Source organism: Argopecten irradians, chromosome 15, assembly GCF_041381155.1.
Source record: "Argopecten irradians isolate NY chromosome 15, Ai_NY, whole genome shotgun sequence".
Taxonomy (NCBI): domain Eukaryota; kingdom Metazoa; phylum Mollusca; class Bivalvia; order Pectinida; family Pectinidae; genus Argopecten; species Argopecten irradians.
The window spans coordinates 7,455,460-7,483,135 of NC_091148.1; the positions used below are offsets into that span (position 1 = coordinate 7,455,460).

A 27,676-nucleotide genomic window follows, 5' to 3' on the forward strand; every position below is an offset into this window, starting at 1 on the left:
TACATTGAGGACAACTTGACAAGTTTAGCTATTCTTTTCTATTGAAGATACTACACCGCTGACGAATGGTATTTTTGCTATCAAAAAGCAGAAGCAGAATTAGTATTTTACTTAAGTAACTTATTTTACACCATTACCACAATTGACCACTTTGAGCTTCTTCTTTTACTTCAAGATAAAAAATATTATAAATAATTATCTGCGTCCAGAAAAAACCTCCATGGCACTAATGGAATGAAGTACTGATTGCACATCTACTAAAAACAAAACAAATACATATTATTTTGTGTTAATTAGACATACATATACACTGACACGAATAAACACCAATTATTGTTTAAAAATCAATATCCTTTATGCTTTGTCGGCGGTGGAGCATCTTTAATGCATACAAACCTGAATTTAAACCTTGATTTTTTTCTCTAATTTTGCATGCGCTTGACCTTTTGTGACAAACTGTTGTTTCTATATATAGATCCTACGAAATCGCTGCCAGGAATGATGTACGCGCCAGAATATTCTACATTATCTTATGTAAGTATACATTAAAATTTATACAATTATATTTTCTCTTGTCCCTCTCAGATAACCAGGACTATTTTGCGGATTTGGAAGGGCGGGAATGTGTCAACTGCGGAGCAATATCTACACCGTTATGGCGACGGGACGGGACCGGCCACTATTTATGTAACGCATGTGGATTGTATCACAAGATGAATGGAATAAACCGTCCCCTCATTAAACCTCAGAGGCGATTGGTTAGTTTGTCAACTTTCAAACATTTCAAATCTGCTTTCTTTGTAACATGTTTGTACGTTTTCACAAAAACAAAAACATGTTTGCATATAGATATTTGGACTGAACAAAAATAGGGAACTCAAATCGGAAGCAAATTCTTGTATCGACATATTTCTTATGTTGGAATATGTTTTTGAATTTGGGACTTCGTTGTTAGAATAGCAGTGGAGAGGGACTGATTAGCAAACCGCGACTTATTAGGACCAATTTGTTCGTTTTTATGTCAAAATTGTTTTAAAAGTCACAAAATTTTAATATTTAAATTTTGCCTATATTTTAGGGTGAATTTGGCGAGCCGTACCCCTCAGGCCCCCAGTACCAAACCCCGGATCCATCACTCCAGGCCTTTGGGGCATGGACAACGGGGCCGAAAGCAATAGGAAAATCTAGAGTACGTTTTGTTTATTTTAATTATCACGTTTTCCTTATTTCCCTTAACGTTCATTTACAATGCATTAATGTTTTTGTTTCTGCAATTTCTTTTTTTCTTATTTCTTTTGCTAATTTTATATCATTATTATATTCTTTATCCGTTTCATCTTTCCTTTTGTTTGTTTATTTAATCATTTTACTTTCTATCTGTTTTCCTTCTATCTGTCTTTTTTTGTTTTGTCACCAGTTTGCATGTCTCTTAATATATATTCTTAAAGAAAAGTCGTAAACAATCTATATCCTTCTTTGTTTTTGCATTGTCGTCAATTAGCATGTTTCTCAATATATCATTAACTTAGAGTGATGAACAATAGAACTTCAAAAGAAATTTATTTCTTTATATCTCAGACTGTTTAAACTTAACAATACTTATCTAACACCAGATGTTCTTTTCTGTTTATACAACTCTTGATTCAGTCTAGAGATGTTATTTCTAATGAAGTGCGAACGAATATAATGACAATATCTGATGTTGACGATGACGGGTCAAAAAACTTAAAATGATTGATTACATATGACTGGTGTAAATATTTATCAAACATTATGTAAACGTATTTATAGAAGTTTGTATCCTTTCAAAATAAACAAACACAGACATGTATATGTAGGCGTGTATGCAAAACATATCCACATTGTTTGGCCTCACGCAGGAGATTTCTTTAAGCTATAAAATCAAAATATTCTCTTTATCAAACAATTTTATCTGTTTGGAAAAAGAACACCACGATTTAAATGAAATAACAAAAATTAAACAAAATTATAACAGACGTTATACTAATGTTAAATGATAGATTAAAAAAAACACTTGAGAACGTTCCCCCGTATGGTACCTCACAAACGCTGTCATCATTCCTCTTAATCCATCTGTCATCTTCTTTCTGATTGGTCTCGTTGAACGTGCGTGGAGGGTTGCGGCTGATGGCGTACTAGATGATGAACATCTTTGTTGAGTACCATTTATATTTGTTCGTCGACTTCGCCGTGTCGTTCTGTTGAAGAACGTTACGAATAAGGATGGACCGAGAAGACAATGAAAGCTTTTCAATAACTAAATAGCTGTCTTAGTCACGGTTTAGTCATAAAATGTCAGATGGACATTTCAAGATATCTCAATGATTTTTAAATTTTATTTCGGTCGTCTGTCATGATATAGATTAGGATACACGATCAAACGCAGTAAAGGTCTTTATACATAATATAGATTTTAAATGGGTAAATAAATAAACATAAATAGATAAATAAAGTAAAATAATACTATTATGTAATCTTTAAGTATTATGATAATCCCAAAAAGCCAACGTACGAAAGATGGCCATCTCTTTCAATATATTGACTTCTAATCGCAATATATAAAAATATTATAGTTTTATCAACATTCACAATTTCTAAATAGGTCTAAATTCAGATTCAGCACAAATCTCGTGCACCACAAGAAATGAAATTATGGAAATCTATTACTTCAGAAATGGATATCGGTTATTTTACCGTGTGACTCTAGTTAACATACGCTTATAACGACTCGACTGGGTTCACAAACTTCGGGGGTGGCTGAGAAAAATTCATGTTTAAACAATATTTCGCATGCCAGAAGTTATTACTGCATACGAGGTATTGACATAAGGCCGTTCATACTGAACTGCGCATGCCTAAACGTAGCATGTCGTCTATGCTCTTGAAAAATGAAGTAAAAACTCGAAGACATAAAGTGCGTTGGCATTTATTTAAAGATTAATTATTACGATAACAACATAGAAATTATGAGAAAATGTCTCCATTTTATGAAAACACTCATTGTTCGAGTTAAATAGATGTTTTTATCGGTAATTATATCTCTATATACTAACGCTATTTTGTAATGACGGGGGTGAGAACTTGAATTTTCGTAATGTCAAAATTTGCAATTTGATATACAGATTTCCATCATGGCACTAACTAAAGATGCTTATCGTTGAAGGGTAAAAGCGACATTTTACAATTTGTACAAATACATACACACTGTGTTTAAAATTCGTATTACGTAAAAGTATAATTGAAATATTTTTTTAACAAAGTTAAAATCTACATTTTATATACACGAAGCACTGGAAAAGAAAATTGAATCGCAATTTGGCTGATCAGATAACAATATTTATGACGAAAATGCATTAGGTTTGGTAAATAGTGCTACTTAACGTACCGACTTTTCTATGAACGATGTAGTCAACGCTTTTCGGCTAGGTTAATACTGTGTACATCTTATCTGTTCTTATAACTATTACTTTTCTAAGCAGCTGGAGTAAAAACCGGATCTCCAATTCAAGCGTCGGTATTTTTTTAGTTTACACCATTTACAAATATCTTAATATAACGACGTCACTCGAGAAAGATAAGTCAGATAACATCGACTTATATACCAGAACAAGTACCGGAAGGTTTCGGAGGTGGTCCTTGTGATTAAGCGATAAATCTGAAGTGGATTCGAAAGAGATCTCAGATAATTCTGGTCACGTGACACGGATTTGTGTTTTTGCAAGATTATCTGTATTTCGGTTGATGAAATGCAGCGAACAGCGATATATTTTAGTCAATTCTAATTAAGATTTTGATTCTATTATTCAAGCGAAATTAAAAATTCTTATCGATATAATGAAACATCTTATGAAAATTCTTGTCGATTGTTTAATCGTATATAAATTGTAAAGTTAGATATTTGGTCGATAAGCTGCATAGTTTACAAGGTGCAAATACCGACACGTAACAAAGCCAACAAAGAAATCCAACAGAACTATGAAGTCAAACTCGAAATGGAACTAATACGGATGAATTCAAATAAAAAGTTGTTGTGTTCTCAAAATTAAATCCTTCAACATAGTTAAGACCATAATTCTAAAAAACAGCTTATCTATCAATACATACGTTGTAATAAGGTTACATAATGTTTGTTTTTCGCCAACGAAATCAACAAAAGAATTCCAAATAAAAAAATCGGAATCGAATGAATAGCAACTAATCAAAATAAAACCGTTGATGCTGTATACTAGAAAATTAAAATTTCTTCAAAAAGTAAAAATATAAATTACAGGTAGTTTTATTTATACATATTAAGGTTACATAATGTTTGTGTTTTTTCACCTATGAAATCAAAATTTTCAAAATTTTACCTGTCCGTATAATGCATTTGTTAAGATATTTCATACTTAGATATTTGTTTATATTTTTTTTTGTTTTGAAACAAATAAATGTTACTAAACATTTTAATCTTTATTTTAATAGTCCGCATCACGCCGCGTTGGATTGTCATGCGCAAATTGTCATACTACAACTACAACGTTATGGCGACGAAACAACGAAGGAGAGCCCGTATGTAACGCATGCGGACTTTACTACAAACTACACGGGGTAAGTAGTGACGGATAATTTATAAAACACAAGATCGAAACAATCATCATACATGTTTGTCCATACCATTGAATGAATTTTACATTTTTATTCATAAAAACTTATGGTTTTCAATAATTTAATCAAGACAAAATGCAAGTCTTTTCCCACCAGCTATACGTGTGTAACATCAATGATTGACTCGACATTATATCATTATGGGGACATGTAAATGAGAAAATAAAATGTTCATTATTCACTTATCCTTCAAGAAGAATAATTCATGTTTTGCTTTTGGTTTTTAATATTAAACATAATAAGAAACAATTACGAAAGAAAGTGATGTTATATTAAAAAAAAAAAAATCTTGAGATATGAACATATATGTAAATGCGGACTACATTCAGTTAACCAGTGTGCTTTGTTTGTTTCAGGTGAATCGACCTCTAGCGATGAAAAAAGATGGAATTCAGACGAGAAAAAGAAAACCAAAGAGTCTGTCAAAGAATAAATCTGCGCCAAAGTCAGAGCAAAATGGTAAGTTTTCATTCTAAATATTTTTCTTCTGATAATGTTCATGTGGATACAAACAACGTTAACGTTTAGCTCACGTATTGGTGGGTGCTGTTTTCGATTCTGTCTTAGTCTTAAAGGTAATGTTATCAATTTCATAATATAGATCCAATTCGTTGAAAAAATATATTTCTTAATTTGTGAGGTGAATATAATAATAATATTAGTAAATGAAAATGAAATACAAATACATGTCCAAATGAAAAATGAAAGACAGAAAGACAAATTAAAAATGAAGATATATACAGATTTCCATCTTTGTTATTAGAATATATGTGTAAAAATATTTTTCAGTTGCGTTTTCGGATATAATGATATCATGTTTTTCGGTACATTCTTCTTGAGTATTTGTGCAGGTTATTTGGTATGGACAAACGTAGTAACCATTTGTACAGCTGTGGTATACACCCAGCATATCTCTCAGAGATTCCAATCAGATAGATTAGATTTCGAGAGAAACAATATTATGATAAGGGTCGATAAGGCATAAACTGCTTTCAGACATAGTTTCAGACTTTGAAATTACCCACTTCCGTTTTCACGACATCCTTCTATACCATAAATTGGCTCGTTAGGTTTCGGCTGCATGCCGGGATACGCAAGAACTAAAGATGTGTCCTGTTCGCACTCATGCTGGGTGACTTAAAGCGTTTACTATTGGTGTTCTCTGTATCATACAACGGGGTGTGCTTCTAGCTAATGTACTGTTTGTAGGCTTCAGCTGATCAAACAATGATAGGCCGCAAAGGTCAAACGTCCAGCTGACCTCAAGTCACGTGACTAATGTTGTAGGATTGGAATGTTTTGTATAGAATAGTATAAAATCTAGGTCAGATTCCATTATATTTATATAGAAATCTAAATTGATATCTACATACACAAACTGAGAATTATTTGGATACATGAAACGAGTTAAACAACTAAATATCCCTTTTTGTTTAAAAGAATAATGTAGCAAAGTGCATAAGGAATGATATTTGTTTGTCTTATTTATTAACATACAATAGAGGCCGTATCAGAAATAGGTCAATATTTTATTAATCTATCTGGCTGTGACATTAATCTGACTATGATCAATTTCTTACATAATGAATGTATCCATGTAGATACCACACGCATCGTTTAAAATAAACTTGTAATTAGTATATAAAGTATCGAATTAAAATTAAAACTATCAAAAATATCCATGTTTTATATTATATAAATATCCCACTCGAACCTTATACACATACGTTAGTGCTAATCATGAGTTCATATTGGACATGACTAATAGATCTTTTCTGAAGTTTTAGTTTTATCATAAAATACATTAATTAACATACTGAATTAAAACAGAAAGAGAAATAGGAAGAGATATAACTGGTTTTAAATCATCTGACCAAAATATTCGCAAACTAACGTATATAAAAACATATCGAAATGACCCAGTCTGGAAAATCAGTACGATTAATGACAGAAATTATCAACATTTTTACACGTTAGTTTTACGAAGTGTAATTGAGGTCAGTTAAATATATTTGACATTCTGACATATATCTGTAAGTGAAATATCCGAAAACAAACGCTAGCTTTCAGCTCTCCTAGCCACACGAGAGCAATCGGGAACAATGCTGAACTTGTTAGATAAGTGCCTTAATTCAGCATATTACGTGCGGCCAATTAAAATCAACGCTCAGACTATGTAAATATTTCTGCGATAAGGACAACATGTGGCGTTATCAAAAAATAATGGCATAATCTAATTTTGTTTATTAGAATTGGTACCAAATTTTCATTTAAAATTCCTGTCAACTATATTTAATTTTGATTTTATAGGATGAACATTCTGAGCTCAAGTTCTTACAACTAAAATAAGGAAATTTAAAAAATACGATAAGATACGACATCAACCTAGATCTATATTTTTTTCAAATTGAAAGGAATAAATGCGTTTTATTTATTATTTAGATACACATAACACCTAGCTAAGCCTTTTTTATCCGGATTCATATTGATGATTTTTTTTGTCATTGCAGATATAAAACCTGCCCACTCACCCAATAACAACAACAACAATAACAACAACGTGTCGTCTGGACAGGGTGGACACCACACCGGAACCGGAAATGGTACCCCTTCCATGAATGGGACAAACGTCACTGCACTCCTCGGACCTACTTCCGGTGTAACGCCATTGACAGCTGTTGGTTCAGAACATTCATCCCTATCTAGTCCCGTAAATTTAGCCGCAGTTACGCATTATTCCTCTCCTTCACCACCGAAGGCAGTTCCGGTCAAGATAGAGTCCGACCTTCATGGACACAGTGGTCACGTGTCCGTTGGTGGCATTCCACATTCAGACAATTCCAGTTTAAATACAGTGGCCGTCGGTGCTAATTGATTAATCATCATTTATAGTTTCGATAGACAAAGACGCGATATGAAAAAAAGATGAATGGACAATGGAAACATATTTCAATGACGAGAGAAATGAGTGCTGGTTTGAGTTATGTAAGGGGTAGACATTATCAAACTTATAAAATTTATTGATTTGTAGATTGATTGGAACGTCCAATATAACAATATCTCGAATATTTTATTCGTATAATTTTACATTTCTGAAGATGCATACTCACCGAATTGTCATATATACTCTTGAAGAAACACATCACCACTTTGTCAGATTTAAATCAAGTTATCATGAAAACGCGTAATCAAATGGTATTAACATTTTTGCTCATCAAACCTTCCATACTAAACTTGGGCTTCAGTATTAACCACAGCTCTACCTCAGGAAATTACGAAACTACGACTCATCATAGTTTGTGTTCAGTTCTTTGTTTTCATGAATAACATTAAATGTAAGCGATTGTTTTATTTTGTTATTTTACGTTGAAAATAATTGTCAAATTAGACAAATTGCTTGGTTGTGTAGGACCAGTGTTAAAAGAGTAAATGTAGGAAAAGATTTGTTTTGTAAATTTGATGATGAAATACATTACTTATAATGATCTATTGATCATTACAAGAACAGTAATATGTTTGTAGATAGGCTTTTATCATAAATGTGTGTAAATATAACTTGTTATGGCGTAGAGTTTGGCCCTGTGATTTTACTATATACAACGGTTTATATAATATATGCCAATGATCATGATGCAAGATTGAAATATTTGTAAACGTAGGTTAACACATTTGTTTGTTACTCAACATTTCAGAAACATATCATGCCACTTTCTGTTATCTAATTCACGTAATCATATAATAATATTGATTAATATATTAACATAATATAATATTTTTAATTACTATATTGACACAATGATACTATTTTCATGATCGTTATATCAGTTTTTCTGTAACATACTGATTAAATAACCTAATTTACGAATTAGGCTTGCTAATTTATGCTAAGAATCGTTTTTAGAAACTGTCGATAAAATCAAAATTTCTCTTCGTGGTATCTTTTGTTTCACATACAAAATCTATTGAGTTCATATATTACAAAATCAAGTACAATTAGGGTAAATTTGAATACTAAAGATAACTATAACTCTTATTATATTAAAATGTTTTATTTCTGATTTATAGAGACATATCTCTGAAAAATCTTACATGAACCTGTTAAAGATATATGAAAATTTATCGATGGTCACCTTGGGCTATTTACTTAATCGCAATGTACCTAAAAAATCCAATGTCGGAGTATATATTATTCCTTACTTTCTAGGAATATTTCCTTAGTACACATGTGTCTTAACATCCCGTGAAGACTTCCCATAGCAACCACGGAATGACCCTAAGAACAGAGATATTTAGGTTTTCATTTTACTTCAGGTGGTTGAATTCTCTGTATTTGTTCAACGGTCTCGGGATTATCTTGATATCTCTGAAGTTCTCGTAACCAGTTTAATTTAATTTAGTTTAAAAAAAAGAGTAAAGGTTGACTATATGAATAAACTTTATTTATTTCTGACCGAAGACTAAATTTAGATTTCGACAAAATTAAACACCTAAATGATATGCAGAAATATTTCCGATCTTCAGTTATTTACGGTATTTTTGTATGTTATTGTTTTAAGAGTATCTGTCATAATGCTGACTTCATTTAAGAACTAAAATGGTTGTAATTATGAATTGTTGTTCATATATATACATATATTATGCATTACGGATCAGGCCCCAAGATCATCTTAGGTTTAGACTTAGCCAATTACAGATGACTTTACAAAACGTAATGTGATTTTTTTCTATAGGCTAAGCATAAACTTAAGTCTAAGTTAGAGTATTTCATGGTCCTGGGACCAGGTCCTCCATCAGATTTTCTTGTGCCTTATATGTTTACAACGAGTCCTTATTATCACACAATTATTTATGGGTAAAGTATATAAGATTATCTATGTAAAAGTATGAGAGTGTGTATGATATTTATTTTTATAACTGAGTATTAGTGCCATAGTAGTATCTATGTGTGAAATTATAGTTTATGAAAATGAACATAGTTGTTTTGTATTATTCAATATGAACTTTAATTAACGACTCTTTTAAGTATCTTCAAAAGAGCTGAGTCAGCTTATTGAAACATCATGCAAGTCATTAATTGTATAATGTTGGGAAAATGGTACGGACAAATATATACATTTGTAACACCATAGCGTTCTGTTGCAATGTATAAAAAAGAAAAGGTATGCCTTATCAATATATTTTACATATGGCATTAAGTTTGCCAAAAATGGTTATAACAAAACCTAATATTACAAGTTATTATTAGAACTTATAATCTCTTGCCAGTTCGGGATAGTCTGTTTTGTATATTTTCCAGTTACTTAATGGACTTTTAATGTATTTGAAAACTCCAGTATTATGTGCCATACACGAGAAAGTCGTATGAAGAATCTGCCTTGTATATCTGATATGAGTCCTGATTTCATTTCATGAAATGTATATGTTTTGATATAGATATTCATGAATATGTAAATTAAACCATGAATATATTAAAATAAATCATGAAAATAAAAATTTAAAAAAAATATAGTATTGACTTTGTTATTAACTAAGAGATTTTTCAATGGGCTTCTAACGTAGATGTTCCAGAGAAGACTTATTTGGACGATACCAATAATTTGCTGATTTATTTTTATTCCAAAACATTTACTTAGTGTTGTTTTCCATAACCATCGTTTAACAGGCTTCGAAGCAGCTACGTATAATGTATTGTACTCAAACATGAATGAGTTAGAAAGAAAGTACATATACGAAGATATAATTATATATTAGCATTGACAAAGAAATCTCACTTCAATAAATTTCATTAAGCAGATAATAATATATAAATATCAGAAAAAAAGTTATAACCTAGGGTTATTAAAAATATACCCTATTCGATAAATTTCTTGATACTTAAAGAAATGATTTTCCCTATTTTTGCGTCATTTTGACATTCCTGTCAGAACTGTTTACTATTCTGTTATGTGTATGGTTATGGGTTTCAAAAATATGAGCTTTTTTGATAATTTGTTAAGTATAAGTTAACAAAATATTTATCTCTTATAGGAACTCTATTGAAATAAAAAGACTGTTTAATAATTAATCACTTATATTGCAAGTTACTTATAAAACCAAACAAAGTTACAATAAAATTACATTTGCAGAGAACAAAAATTTGGTGCAAAATCAGAATCAATCTTTAAACTGTCATGACATGCTTAAGAAAAAAAACATAATGATGAAACAATTCATCGCGTATTAAAGAGAACGGCATACTCGTTGAAACACTTACAAATCAAACATGCATTCATCTAAGATAAAAAAAAATTCTGAAAGAAGTGTTAAATCGAACATATGTAACCCGAATACCCTGATTAATTCGAGGAATTTCGTTGATATCGATCATTTGAATATGCCATCAAGTAAGCTGGCTTCTTCTAAAGATTGTTTGACTTTTTTTCAGATTATCTAACAATATCGATGCCAGATACAGCATAAATTTGTAGTCCAGATTCAGACATTTTTGTCTTATAACAAAAAGGGTTTATAACTGTTGAAGGACGTGACATATTCCGAAGTAAGTAAAGGAAACTCGAGAACTCGGACAAAATCATCACCATCTCTTTATCAAGAGCCTATTCTCAGACTGTGAAAGGTTTAGGGGATAGATGAATGACGAAATGCTCAGCGAAAAACCACCGACCTACGTGGATCAGTATGTGACATCTTGTATACGGGTTTCGAATTTGTTACCCTGAGGTTTATGGCCAGAGAATTTTTAACCATGCGGTCGTTAGGGATAATGCACAATTCAATAAGCTCAAATTTTGAGTAAAATAATTTCAGAGCTAAATACAGTGTATATTTCTATTTCATTATCAATATAAATAGTATATCCTTAATTCTTTATTTAACTTTGCTACAGTATTATATCACAATCTGTTCATGCAACAACAAGACCAACAAAATTATCTGCTAGATAAATAGATTACCATGATTCATAAGTTTTTTGTGCTTCGAATCTAGTTTTCGGTGACACGTCACTGACCCTTAACATTGCGATATATTTTCACCACAGAAATAAACGATTTTTATATATCATATGTGAGGGTGGTAATATGTTTGTGTGAGTCATTGTCATTTCTGTTTTTGGGGAAATAAAAAAGAAACAAATGTCTTTGCAACCATTACAAAATCTAGGGCTGATGAACTAAAAATATTCATTAAAAAATATTCGCAACATCTTCTCTTACAGATCAACACTATACCGTTGCTCGAGACTCTCCCAAGATATTTTAGTTTATAAAATATGATATATCAATTCTTGTACAAACAAAACGCCATTCTGTCTCCTTATAAATTCTTTCCACGACCCCAAGCCTTATCAATAAGTCTTGCTTAAATCCACGAACCCGGCGAGGAATGTACCATACATTAGTATTATTTGAGAAATACATCAACTTGTGCATGTCTTACACGTAGGATGCCAGTATAGATATACTCCATCTGGCCCACACAAGAGCAAGCAAATCGTATAATATTATATGGCAGACAATCCAAACATATATTAATGATATATTCTCTTAGCTGTCTAAAGTCGTATATTAAGATACATGGGGATTCTGATAGATTTGCACAACAAAGAAAGATAACCATATTCTTTTGCATTTAAGATTATAAAATATTAAAATAATCATTTTATAAAAAAAACTTAAAGTTATTTGCTTTTAAATTTTAGATCATACTTCATTGAATAAACATGTTATAAAAACTAAAAGTCATTTTCTTTAAACTTTCAGAGCATATTTGATTAAAATAGATATCTTTTATACATGTTACCACTTTTTAAAGTAATGCGTGAATGAAATTAATTTCACTAAGATTTTGATAGTGTCTGAAATATATGATTACAGACAGAATAACATTAAATCCAAAACGACGTACGTGATAGATGTATTTATAAGTATGAGCAATAAATATTTCAACTTTTATAATAACTACGCAAAATATTTCAAATATGTTTTCTTCACTTTTTTATACACGCCAATATTCGAAATTACACAACTCCATTTGAACAATTTTTAGTATTCATTACATTAAGATATTAAAAAACATAATTTCATAATTATATATTAATTATTAAACCTGAAAAGTCATCAGCATTAGCTACTGCTTTGCTTCTTTAGCTTAGAGAAATATCTCAGAAAAACTCTCAACATTATTTATTCTCACGAGGAAAAATGTGAGAACCAAATTAATACAATAATAGTATTGATATATATAATGATGATATGTACATTAAAACCAAATAAACTAATGAGAATAACATGCTACATCATCATCAATATATCGAAACAAAATGTCCAAATAAAAACATTAACAATAACAGATTTTGAACAAAAAAATAGTTTAATAAATTTAGGTTTTCTGTTATTTTTCCATCTTTTTAAATCAAAAGACATATATTTTATTATATATTGTATTATAGTATTTATTTTACTCTTTATTTTAAATGTATCGTCTGTTTTAGCTAAATCCAACCCAATCGTTACATCTACCGAATTTGAAGTATACTATAAGAGACTACAATATAGCGGAATGTTTTTGAATATGTGAACCGTAAAAGAACTATACACGGTTTGAGGATACGAACATGTTAAAACTAGGGGAAATCCATCGACATGAGCCAGTAAGAAATAACCTATCAAATCTAACGATATTTCTTTGATGTAAATTCATTCATGACTTACATATCCTTTTTCCGTCAATGGCAGCGTAAAATAGCGCAGATACAAAAACGATTTTCGTGTGTGAACGGCCATAATCTCATTATGACGTCTACTCCTAAAGTGAGTTTGTTTTGACGTTAAATTGGGCATTTGTAAATCTTTAAACATCTTCTCTGGATATACTGTAAGCTTAACAATGGTTTTTTGCGCGTATATAAACATAAATTCATAAGCAAAGCATTAACTGTTCTTTTATTCATTTGAAACCTATAAACGTATACATTTTAAATATCTTCAATTCGTCATAAAAAATAAGTTTATAAATACTTAACTTTCACTATCTATATATTGCTTTAATAAACAAAATCTATCTAGGCTTTTTACTATGTTGATCTATATAAACAATACTTTTAGTTTAACCATCGTCGGTAACAAAACATTTTATTGCATCTAATTGACTGACTGCGTGGTCTGCACACAAATACGTCTTCCCTACTTGAAACAAGAGAAATAGGATCCGGATGATAATGGGATGTACTTGTGTTTATATTGCCTGACCTCTACACAAAGGTTTCACGGTGACTCTTCTTTAAGTGTACAATTACATTCAGTATACCACAAAGCATAAAACAGGTTTATGTAGCATCCCCGACTCCTTTCTCGTCCAAGTTTTGTGAGACTTTAATTTGTAAATTCGAAAATTGCTTAACTCTCAATTGGCCATTATTTACTTAAATGCACTTCATGGTATTTTTATTTCCTCTATATAATGCAATATTACTCAAATAAGTTCTTTAAAAATTACAAACGTACTACCAGCTAACAAGACATTCACCTTCGAACAGTGATAACGCATGTATTTCAAGGAAATTTCAAACTATCATTTACTGAAGGCTGATGCTATGATTTTTTTCCTGACGAAACTGTACTCCGTTACGATATCAATACTTGTTTGCGTTTAATTCATAATCAAGTTTCACTCCTACAGCGGATTTATCTCTGTGATCGTATCAACATACCAGGAGGACCATCATTTTGTCATTGGAACGTATTTTTCTCCAACATGGATGTGGCGCAGAAGTGTAAGCCAAAATGTTTGGCTCGGCGATTGGGTGCCGTAGATCTTGAGCTCGACGTCCGAATAGACCAAGAGTCACACAACTGGTTTTGTTGTCCTTTATGTTACTACGGTGTCAATATCTCAAATTTAGTTGAAGGTGTTCGCTGGTCAACATAGGACTACAAAATATGGTGTTCTTTGGCAAACAATAAAGCCTTCCTTAGCGATCACCTCTGTAAAAAGACTACCTGCATTATGAGGCCGATGGTCCATATACAGTAATTAACAAGTCTAACTCTTATCTACCTGTGTTGAAGACCACGTAACCTTAAAACATTTTATTTTTGTAACTTAGGTGGTCTTTATAGACAGGTTTTACTGTTTTACTGTAACTGTATAACGATCAAGAAATAATGCAAATGGTCATCACCCCACTACCAATACGCTACTATAATAGTTGTGTAATGTAAAAGCATGATTTAAGGGGAGTCGACACCTACCATGAACGTTGACGTCGTTTTTAAGGTATATTATTATAATAAAAATTATATCGCAATCCAAATGTAATTCCTTCACGGTGTGCCATCAGAAAAAAAAATGCGAAAGAGGTGATCGAAATCGACTGACGCTTATTGGTTTATACTGGTACTGGGTTATACCAGAGTTTGATTTAGATCGACTTATTGTCATAGCGACAAAATTCCCGCGCTTTTCTTTTAAACGACTTATTCACTTCAATTACATTTCGCGGTCTCAACTCTAAGGGATTACTTAAACTGGATTGCCTGCCGTAGTTTTTCTACTCACTTCAAGGCTTCGCTCCGAAAACATAAAAATAGTATTCATTGCTATGGCGTTATACCAAGTGTTTGGTAAATGCTCTAAATTATTCGTGATATTTTGAGATTTCAAATTATATATAAAATGTATAATTCATTTCATTTGTATAGTCTAGTTTCAAACAATTATTTCCCCATGTCCTTTGTTATTAAACACGAATATGTCCTTTGTTATTATAAACCAACTGATTTCCGCGTGCGAATAACTTTAAAGTAATTCCTTATACTGGATTACCTGCCTTAGTACCAATTCTCTCCGCTAGGCTACGCTCATAAATACAAATATTAGTGGTTAGATCTTGACCACTCCTTCGTTAGTTTTCACAATGCCAGACGGTGAATGAAATCACATTTGGCATATGCTATAATTTTACTCATAAAATCATGAAAACGACGTCAACGTATTTTGGTAGGTGTCAACGTCCCCTAAATCATGCGTTTCAGTACACAGCTATTATGGTAGGGTATAATGGGGTGATGTCTATTTTCTATTCATGATCATTATACAGGTACATTAGCACATGTCCACAAAGATAGTGTTTTCATTATGTCTTTGGTGGGCTTCATAGACAGGTTTGACTGTACCACATTAGCAGACATATATATAGATGTAGCAAACTTTTTTTTCCAATTCAATGACCCTGTAACTAATTCCAAATGGCCGTGATATTATTCAGCAATACGCACGTAATATTAGGTTACCCTGAAACTTGCTTTATCCGTCAATAAGAAATGCTTTATCCGTCAATAAGAAATACTTTATTCGTCAATACGAAATGCTTTATCCGTCAATAAGAAGTGCTTTATCCGTCAATAAGAAATGCTTTATCTGTCAATAAGAAATACTTTATCCGTCAATAAGAAATACGTTATTCGTCAATAAGAAATACTTTATCTGTCAATAAGAAATACTTTATCCGTCAATAAGAAATACGTTATTCGTCAATAAGAAATGCTTTATCTGTCAATAAGAAATACTTTATCCGTCAATAAGAAATACTTTATCCGTCAATAAGAAGTACTTTATCCGTCAATAAGAAATACTTTATCCGTCAATAAGAAATACTTTATCCGTCAATAAGAAATGCTTTATCTGTCAATAAGAAATACTTTATCCGTCAATAAGAAATACTTTATCCGTCAATAAGAAATACGTTATTCGTCAATAAGAAATACTTTATCTGTCAATAAGAAATACTTTATCCGTCAATAAGAAATACGTTATTCGTCAATAAGAAATGCTTTATCCGTCAATAAGAAATACTTTATCCGTCAATAAGAAATACTTTATCCGTCAATAAGAAGTACTTTATCCGTCAATAAGAAATACTTTATCCGTCAATAAGAAATACTTTATCTGTCAATAAGAAATACTTTATCCGTCAATAAGAAATACGTTATTCTTCAATAAGAAATGCTTTATCCGTCAATAAGAAATGCTTTATCCGTCAATAAGAAATACTTTATCCGTCAATAAGAAATACTTTATCCGTCAATACGAAATACTTTATCCGTCAATAAGAAATACTTTATCGGTCAATACGAAATGCTTCATATGTCAATAATTGTTCATAACTCACGTGGATTTGTTCCAAATGTCGGCTATCTCGTACCAGGATATTGACCACGTTTTCTTCATTAATCTCATACTACATGGCATTCATATGCGTAAAATTGTTCTCTGGAATCATCTTTAAAGAATTATATTTTTGTCGTATTTTGCAAGATATCTTCAAGCACAGCACGCTTTAAAAGTACGATAAAGGATATCTCTAGAACTGATAATGAGTTGACGAGCTTGTGAAATTACTTTTCCTCAAAATACCACATTTTTTCTATTTAAAATATTTTCATACGATTTTCACGTTGCAATTTTGTCATTTACAGTTTACGGGGCATATAACGTGTCAAAACGATGAAAGAGTAGTCGCCATATTATTTTTTAGTTCAGCATATCAGATAATCACATGTTGTTTGGCTCGAACACTGTGATGTAATACTCTAAAATATCAAAACATACAACAGAACAAAAAAGAATAAGCTTACTTTCCCTTGGCTAACAAATATAAATTTTCATCCAGATGCATGCTAACTCCGCAAAGGATCCGACTAAATCTTTCTATATCGAAATCACTTTCAAAATATTGCAATCTCATTGGTGTAATTGATAAATTTTGGACATGTTGGATGAAGCTCTGTCGCTTTTTGAGGAAGGAAAAGCTGACAAAACCTGAGAAGATAAAGACTTTGGAGCTCGTTACACCAGATGCAATGTAAGGTATGTATGTGCCATCTGTGTAGGCTGATGGTGCTATGAATACTGTAAAATAAAACCTGGTTTCATTGAACCAAAGTACACGTGACCAGAGACCACCTTATTCGTCCTCCTTATTCCCTCCTGTCTTCTGTCTTTATTGGTGCCTGACTCCGTTACCAATATGGAAACATAAAAATGCTGTCAAGGAACTAAACTATTCGTCCTCGTTATTCGCTAATTTCTTCTGTCGTCATGGTTACCTGACCACGTGCACGTTATCAATACTGAACTTCCAATGCTTACTACATTCTATTGTCATTAATTCATGGCGGCTTCACTTTCGTGTCGTGGACCAAAGTAACCGCCCCATGTCAACTTTTTTCTATGCTTTTTTTTCTATTGCCTTTGACTTTTATAACTATTTATAACTTTATTCTTTTTCGAAAAATAGAAAAGCAGAACGAAGTCGTTTCATTATCAATATTTTCAATGTTTTTATTTCTAATTTGCTCAGTATTATTCTGTCCTCACATCTAAATCAGCACTATAAATATTCATAAAAATATTTCGCTCTCAGATAACTTGAAGATATTTGCAAAGCAAGAGAACGTTTTAAATAACTTTGCTAATTCCAATGATGATATTGCCAAGAAATGGTCATGGTATTCTGTAATATTTCATTTATAAATTTCAATATCAAATGTCTTACTGTGCTATATATACCCCATGTATGTAAATAACAACACCTTTCTTCAACTGTTTATACGTCGGTGAGTAGTGTTTCAGAACATTAAACAAAGTATGCATTCTACAAACAATTAATAGTCCACAACTGGTTCTGCATATTGCGTTAACAGAATGAACGCATAAAGTCATGAATGTCGTGTTTTTCATACTCATGAATCAAGATGAGCTTTGAATACATTATTTATTACCAAAAGTTACCAACATTTTGAAAATTGCAGTACTTTCAATGCATAGGTTTTAATTTACAATTACAAATAAGGGCTGTAAATGACTTTTTGGCAGTACCGCCAAAAATAATTATATCTATATCTGAATTGAAGTGCAATGAGTATATAGGGTCAGACCACGAAGTCAAATTGTGGTCTACAATTTCTTAACATTTTTACAGTGTTATTAGTATTTGACTTATGCAGGTATCTTTCCATCTAAACATAAAAAGGCATAAAAACAACAATTTCACAGTACATAATTTCCCTGTCGTAACTAACGTTAATAAGGCATCTGAAGCCATTTGAATGATGTCCACAACTTAATTCATCAAATCGTATGGTTTTCAATAGATTAATGAAGAAATAATAACATGTCATATTTTCGCCCAAATACGCCACATATAACTTTATGTTGAAGAATATCAAATAGCAATATATACAGATACTGTAAATCGACATATTTTTGTGTATTAAGGGAACGATTAGAATGCGTGAAAATAAATCGCCACAAAAAAAAACCCTGAATAAAACCAAATGAAATAGATCTCATATTTTCGCCCAAATACGCCACATATAACTTTATGTTGAAGAATATCAAATAGCAATATATACAGATACTGTAAATCTTTACCGGTAAATCACAAATTTAAATCAATGAAAATTTGTCACAAATTTAAAAGTGTGAAACTGTCGTTGCGCATGAAAATCTGAAAATAAGTACAGTATACCACAGGTGTCATGAATTTTACATTATTTGAAAAGATATGTTTTTAAATGAATATATAACGTATGGAGCATGTTTTTTTTTTTTTTTTTTTTTGTTTTTTTTTTAATTTTCTTTTCTTATATTTTTCCCAATTTTCGTATTTCTCTGTATGTTTTGTAAACTTTCTTTATTTTGTCCATTTATTCTGGTAATCTCATAGTCCTGTGGTAAAGCCAATTAAGTGGTCTTTTTATATAGTAGTTGTTCATACATTAAATAAAATACCCCCTACCCACCCTCCCACACATACACAGAAGGAAAACAAATGAAAAGTATAATATAACGTTAAGATTTAAAATGACGCGACGAAATAAAACGCAATGACCTCAATCTGATTTAGAGCATGCTTTATTCAGCAAGCTAAATTTAGAACTGAAAACACATCTGCCAGATGCGTATTTTATTAGCTTAAATTTGTAAATTTAATTGTGCTAGTGGGTTTTAATACGATCACTTGAAACCACAAGTCTTCATTATATGACTGGATGGAACAGCAATCAGGGATTATATGGGGATGAGCATCTGTATAATATCAACCAGACTACACCAACAACAGCGGAAAAGTGTCTGGGTCCGAATTACGGGGATATAGAATCCTGCCTTCCCCATTTTGGGCCAGATGAACTCGTCCGTGTATTATATTAACTTGTTTTATAATGTAATATAGGGGTGGTAGTACAGGCAAATGGCAGTCTGCAAAAAATATTAGATGGGAACTGAAACAGGTTGTAATAAGCGATGCTTGGTAGACGTCAAATAAAACTAGAATTTTCCCAAGTGAAAGTCATTTTATACATAACCGGTTGATTTTGGAGTCGACAGGTGGTCGAGCTGGGTGGTAACTAGTGCTTTCCAAAGTTTATTTTGTTTCATCGCTTGTTGTACTTGGCATTTCTTTTTCTTATTTAGATATATTAGAAACGTTATTCAACATAATGCTAAGTAAATGAAATGGACTAAATCCAGGATATAAAATATCATAATGTGTTAATAAATCAGCAAAACTTATTACTCCATTTTAATATTCATCTATGTTAAACAATCGATTTTATCATCATAAACTGAAAAGTGGCTAAGATATATGGTTTTTTTCTTTATCAGAAGCGAAAAACTTTTTTTTTTAGTTATATATCCAATGTTGTTAGAAACGTTGGCTATTTGGGGGTTAGAATACTTATTTTCCCGGTTTTGTTAGGGAAAGACAACTCTATCTTAGACAATGGGGCGTGTAACAGCTCACAAGGGCTACACAATACACATGACGTCAGCACAACATGCAGCGTAACGAATAAGCAAAAATATGACGTTTCTATAATGATGGTAGATAATTTATTTATATTTGTTAAAAGAGTTCGAACAGGAACAATCAAATGAGGCAGCGTTAACAAGATCGAATGATCGTATGAGGCAGCTCGAAGAAAATAAAATGATACAAACAAATGGATAACAAATGAGAAATGCATGTTTGTGGAATATATCCATTTGATGAGCACTATCAAACTCGGTAGAAAATGAGTAATGTTGACAGAATTTTCACATTTGTAAAATGAATACATGTTCAAAATGATTGTCATAGCAACTACAGCTTCAATGTCAGTTTTTCAGGGATATTATCGCTATTTGAAATTAAATAACTAAACAATAGGTTTGAAGGTTGGGGGCCAAAAGTTAGCACAAACTATATATTGTCCTTTTTATTGAAAGAGTTAATTAGACTATAATTCTGTATAAAGCAAAGGTAAAGATTCATATCAATAAGAATTACTATACAAAATGCATATGATAATAATAAAGTATGAATAAGAAGAGTGGATCATAAAGATCAAAATCGATGTTAAATTCGTCAAAACCGAAACTAAATTACACTAGCCGACAGCTGTTTGGTAGGCCGAGTAGAACTAGCCATTCATATTAACGTGTCTTAACATGAGAGTGGTTTTTGTATCAGTGATAAATTAAAAATACTAATATCACTGTTTCCATTTTTGCTGAACTATTTGATAACGCAACAACAAAAGTCGTTATTTTTGTAAATCAAATGTTTTATCAATGCCAATGTCAGTAGAAAAAATCTTTCTGATTGCACTCAATTTCAGTGTGAATTATATAGTTCTGATATATATGTATATACATTTGGCTTATAGCTTCAAAGACGAGGTATGTCCAATTACTATGATAAATATTTTGATAACTACGGGTCATACATTACCTAGCTTGACCCCCAGCTGTTATTGGCCGGAGAATGGACATATCGCCTGACCAGGACTTCTGATCTTAACCTCTCACTCATACCAAAATAACATCGCCCGTCCATACAGCTAGTTAGCGAATTATTGATGGGGTTAGAGGCTATTGACAAGCGTCCCTCCTGTTGGGACAAATCTAAGTCGTTTAAATGTTTTGAATTATGACTTTAATCTCTAAACATGTGATTTTCTTTAGATCTCTCTCCGGGAATTATAGGAATGAAAATATGGAATTGAAATGGATTAAGGGTTTGTTTATCAGGAACAGTGCGATATTTGATGTCGAAAATGTGTTACTAACACTGACAATTATGACTGTAAATATATGTGGTTTGATCCTTGTTTTAACACGTTAGTGAATATCGTAGAAATATCAGCAATATTAGTTTAACAGCATTTTTATTTCATCCAAGCATGTTTCATATAGAAATAGCAATAGATATTTTTACATATTTACAAAAGATGTTTAATAAAGCTCAAACATATAGAAACATATATTCGATAGTATTGTATCTCATATAGTGATCAAAACACACCACTTTTTACTCCATTATACTAAAAAAATGCTAGGGTTTAACCTCTATGCTCTTTGTTAAATAAGGTTGTAACATGATTAATTTATTATTGCATATAACCAGAGCATATTCACTCAGTATTCGAACGCCTTAATCAGCGATTTAGTCAAGTGGAAATGCAAAGCGAACACCGTATATTATTATATGCGTCATAGATAATGACGTTTTAACTTTTGTTTGATGCGTGTGTGAAGATCTGTTGTATATTTATGCTTTGGCTCTTTGGAATGGAGGCCCTTTTCATAATGTTATCTCACTGAAGCTTGTCGGCGAAGACACCGAACAGCACACCCCACTCGTTCACATTATACGTATAACGGGCATACCATTTAGCATATAGATTATTTTATATATTATCACAAACAATAGTTGCAATGCATTTGGTAAAAAGGGAAAATAAACATCCACAAAAATTGATATAAATGTAAGAATAGTTCATTGCATCATATTCCTACACGTAAAGTACATGTGATGGTTCTTAATCTCTAGATATCATCCGAACCCTAGAAGTCACAAAATAGGGAAATACGCACACTTCCACGGCAGATTTAACTGAAAAACCCAATTAATGTCAATCGAACTGTTTCTATAAGCAAAGAGTTCTGGCCAATCTTCATAGAATCTATCCTAAACAAACACACGCATATGTCCACGTGCAACAGGGTGCCGTGAAATTTAAGGAAACTTAATTAAAATCGCGCGCGCACGTGTTAGTTAGAAATAACATTGACATAGGGCTATGCAGTATATGTTAGCACTTCGCTAAATTACACCACCTACGTGTATTTCAAATGCAACATTTATATACAAAATATTAACATTCTTTTATTGAATTCAATCTGTGTGTTTTTGGATTCCTATTGTTATCCAAGCATATTTTATTCATATGATTACGCATTTTGTATGTATGTTGAAACATAAAATTAAACAGACAAATTGCGTAACCGGAATACAGTAACTGCAGTTACTGTACCCTAAACACTGATGGCAGAGAAATAAGAAATATATATTCTTATACAGAAGAGAAGAAAACAAGAATTTTATCAAAGATGTTCAAAGCATATGATGGGAAAATGTTTACATCAAAAATCAGTTTTGTCATTTCTTTGTTTCTGCTTTGGGATATAAAATGTGCAAAAAATGCGTCAAAATACAACTTAAAATATATTCAAAGATCTTTTCCAGGTTTGAGATACAGATGTGGAACACACTGGCTTGATTCTTGGAATGTGGAAGTCAGAAATCATGCGAACAATGTCGACTGCATCACAACTAGGAGGATGAATATGAGGATGAGTAAAATGCAGATTTTCTTTCACATTGAACCTAGAGACGTAAGAGTAGTCATAAAAGCAGGAGACGACAGCCTTAAGAGACAGATTTAAAATTATATAAAGAGAACACATTTAGCCAATAATGCAGTCAAATAGAAAGAGAGAAATACTTAACATGAACAGCAATGACAAAAACTGATTCAATTCTTCAGTCGTGCATAAACAATGTTCAAAAGACCAATATATCAATTAGAGTGAATATTAAACAAGAATAAAGATAAAGAAATTTATTCAATTCGTCCAGAGTACAAAAACAACGCTCTCAAATCAACTATATCATATTTAGTTAGAGAGAAATAATAAACAAGAACAACATTGGGGGAAGGCGATTCAATTATTCCATTGTGCATGAGCAACACTCATAAGCCAACTACAAAATAATGTAGTCTTAAAAGCAGGCGACGTCAGCCTAAAGTGTTAGATTTAACATGATATAAAGAACACGACAATGTTTATTCAACAAGAACAGCGAGGGACATGCAAAACACGAAGAGAACAATGGAAGAGTCTGAATCAACTCTTCCATAGTGTACAAACAAATCAATCTCAAAAGACATCAAATGAAGAGTTACCAAAACCTCACACGGTTCCTGGCGGTTAGGACATAGCCTTTAGTGTTATGGATTTCCTCTATAAAAGTGTATGGAGATGTAGTCATCTATCTTTATTGTAGAGAGATTGATGCTGTACGTCAATATGTATTTACTACAATACGTACTGGTCACAACAGGCACCGCGAACTATGTATCAGATTTCCTTTGTTGGGAACCGTTAACGATTCACGCCTATGTACTGCAAAATGTATTCTCAAATTCGTGAATCTATATCAAGATTAAAGCTAATACCATTTTCACATACAAAAATCTCGGAAAAATAATGCTGCTATAAAACGGACGCCACGAAGAAAATGTATAATAAGATTAGATTGAAAACATGTTATAAATTGTAAAAGTTGCTGAAAATATAATCTAAAATTCGTGAAACCATGTCAAGACTAACGCAAATATCATTTGACATAAAAACATCACGAAAAATAGTATTGCAGTATTGTTATAAATAGAACCACAAGACATGAAGAAAATGTTGTATCGGTTGCAAGACTTGATATATTCTTCTAGAAAACGTGTCTATTTTTGCGTTGTCTGACTCATACAAAATTTCACACTCTAAATTGTTGATTAGCGGCTCTATCAATTTTGATAATTTCAATTTAGCATTTTCAATGTCCTATAGACTGGCGGAAATGGTTTCTCTTACCTTTGAAACATTTTTCTCTTATGGTTTTCGCTTTCATGTGAATACTTTACAATGGTTACTTAATTATCAAATATACAAAAGTGTACAATAGCTGTCAGTAATAAACAAGTCACAACAGTTTAATAAATATTTTCATCGTTGATATTTGAAAGATTTTTTTTTAATTTTGTCTCTGTAAAAATTAGACACCGCAAAATTCATTTAAACGGAAATCGCGAAATTTGTAACCACAAAAGAACGTTTGCTTGCAGTTTAGTAAGGTAATCTCCGACAACGACTGTTGTTCTTCAGGCTCGGCGCTGTCGCCATTAACCAAGCGATAATTTAAAGCGTTATGTTAACATAAAGATAACAATAATTCTCACCCATTAAGAAAGAAACACAATACTTATTTGACACCGCCGTTTCAGGATAGCCTTAGAACAATGACCTCTGATTACAAAGGTGTTTCGCTCGGAAATTAATTGGTATTATACTTTAGCAATTCCGTCTAATTTAGATCCTTGAGTCGACGTACGAGGCTGGACACAGGCGTACAGGACCAATTATCACAGAATATGGAGTATATCGGTCGGTCTGTCAGATTGGTTGGCGCCGAGAACGGTCTTACAGCATATACTCCGCCTCTCTGTTCACACGGAAAGAACGCAAAGGTTCATATTAATGGCGCAGAAAGCAACATTTTGACGTGCTAATTAGAATTTATTATGCACGAAATCTACAGAATGGAGCCGTGAAAATTCTTCACATGCATATTTCCGTTAAACAATAAAACGATGATACAACGGGAAATAACTAGAGACACACATTTAATATTTTATAATTACTTCTACAATAAATTAAATCATCCAAGTCTGTTATATAAAAAGTAAATGTTTATTGATAAAAAATGACATTAAATCACAAATTGTAAATACACTGTAGATATAATACTATTAATCTTTACGAATGCATTTTTAATTCGATTCAATTTGTTAATTCCGTATGCAAATAGCACATATGATCACAATGAACATACATGTAACAACATAATTTTATGCATGATGGCGGAGAACACAGCCAATGTAATACAATACAAAGTATGATTCATTTCGGTCATTTACTTACATTTTCCGTGTGAAGTATCATTAAATGCTTTGTCTGTAATCTATCACAGAAGCTTTCTCAGTAAGTATTTAGTAATGAACCATCTTTATTTTGATTTCGAGATAACGCATTGCAAGCGCAAATCTTCAGTCTCCCCTCATCGATAATTATATATTAATCTGCTGATTACAACATCCTACTTTTGATAAAACAGAGTTGTACATACAAAATTATAGATAAATTTTTGTTCATAAGCTTACCATATTGTATGTCCATTGCTGCATGGGTAACAAATGTTCTTTCACAAGTAAATAATGTGTTTGTAAAACGCAACACTTAAAAACCTTTACAAAGCTGAGCAACACATGGACTGTTTTTTCCATCACCCTGACCCCTTCGAATGCGCCACATCATAAACTTGTTTTGAAAAGCCGATCACAAAAACATTTCTTAACTTGCAACAGTAGAAAGGAGACCAATCACCAGATCAATATTGTTACTGTAAAAGTGTTTATGTTTGGGGTAAATTTATTGTAGCGCTTTTCTCACTGTCTTTGATGTACTCATTTGGGTACAGCGTTACATTGCGTAGCAAGGTTTTTTTCTGTATTGACTCATCGAATTGCACTACATGATGTTCATATCCACTGTAATTTTGTTTTGGGTGGCAGCATTATTTTAGACCTTTTTCGCTCTATCTTTGAAGCATTATATGATGCGCAAAAATAAATTTGTAAAAGGGTACATTTATATCCTGTATTGAACCACAGCAAGAATTAATATCCGTCGTGGTATTAAATCATAATTAACATCACGATTCACAGTTGGTTTTTTTCTTTTCTTTTTCTTTTTCTTTTGCGCTGATAGAATTTGACTGCACGAAAATAGAACGTTTACATTATTAAGAATGGCAAGTTATAAATCCGATAACAATTCTAATTTAATATGAGAACAATGATAGACGTTGGCTCTCGTTTGGCATGCATAACGTTTAAATAGCAATCTTAGTTTCGCGGAAATGGCTTTCCTTCAACCATAACCTTAGCGATCATGACACCTAATTTAAACTGTTATCAGATTTAACTCATTACATGCTTCATATGGTCAAATTTAAAGTGTCCACTACACAGTATAGGGATAAACTAAAGTGGTCAGTCTGCGCGGCAATCATAAACTAAAAATTTATAACGGTATTGAAATGACCACTCAACCCACCGGTTACTTCGTTACTTAAGTGTCATCATAAAATGTCGTCCAAAATGACCAGTGTCCGTGCATGTGATTAAAACGTCATCCCTAATAGCTGACCACACCTTAACACTGTCATACTGTGACGGTTTTATTGACCACACATTTAGTGTTATCGTATCCATGTAGTCACGGGTCTCCATGGCATTTTCGTCGGACCTGTCAGGAAATTATTCGGTTGCTAAGGGCCTGGGAAAAGTCGGATCTCAAATATACAATAATGTACTATGTTTGCTGGCGACACGTGAGATGTTAATAAAGATCATGTATCGGAGATTGTGTGTTTTCAAAATATCAATAATGCAATTTTGCTTGTAATGAGCATGTTCATTGTCTTAAAAATTACTCTATCCGCCAATAAAAGACAAAATGGCGTTGCCGTTTGTAAAGTTGATTACAATTAACTGGGATAAGGGTGTGATAAATTTCATAAAAAAGCCTTAAAATGAATTTAGATTTTAAAAAAATGATTATTTTGTTTAAGTGAATTAAAAGGGGAAATCATTTAGTTACAGATATTTAACATAAAAATATGTGTGTACTCTCATTATTCGTGTTTATTTAGAGGTTTATTAAGACTACCTAATATTAAACAATTGTCAAAGTTAATCCTTAAATACTATGAAATCTTCTTAAAATACTGTTTCCTCTTTCTTCCTTTTAGTTTCTCTATTCCATCCCTTACCTGCAACTGAAA

The 27,676-nt window shown here is 31.9% G+C and overlaps 1 protein-coding gene across 9 annotated transcripts in view; it reads left to right on the forward strand.

Moving 5' to 3' along the window:
- The window catches only part of LOC138309799 (transcription factor GATA-4-like), an 80,270-nt gene extending 70,101 nt beyond the window's left edge, over window positions 1–10,169 (forward strand). For 5 of the 9 annotated variants that reach the window (XM_069251012.1, XM_069251010.1, XM_069251008.1 and 2 more), the window contains exons 3-7: window positions 586–758; window positions 1,079–1,189; window positions 4,483–4,608; window positions 5,022–5,124; window positions 7,176–10,169. In XM_069251012.1, the coding sequence (XP_069107113.1) occupies window positions 586–758; window positions 1,079–1,189; window positions 4,483–4,608; window positions 5,022–5,124; window positions 7,176–7,540 (878 nt within the window). In that variant the 3' untranslated portion in view covers window positions 7,541–10,169. Of the gene's footprint in view, window positions 1–475; window positions 535–585; window positions 759–1,078; window positions 1,190–4,482; window positions 4,609–5,021; window positions 5,125–7,175 lie in introns of all 9 variants that reach the window. The other 4 variants (XM_069251013.1, XM_069251014.1, XM_069251015.1 and 1 more) reach the window with 3 other exon arrangements.
- The last annotated feature ends 17,507 nt before the right edge of the window (window positions 10,170–27,676 follow it).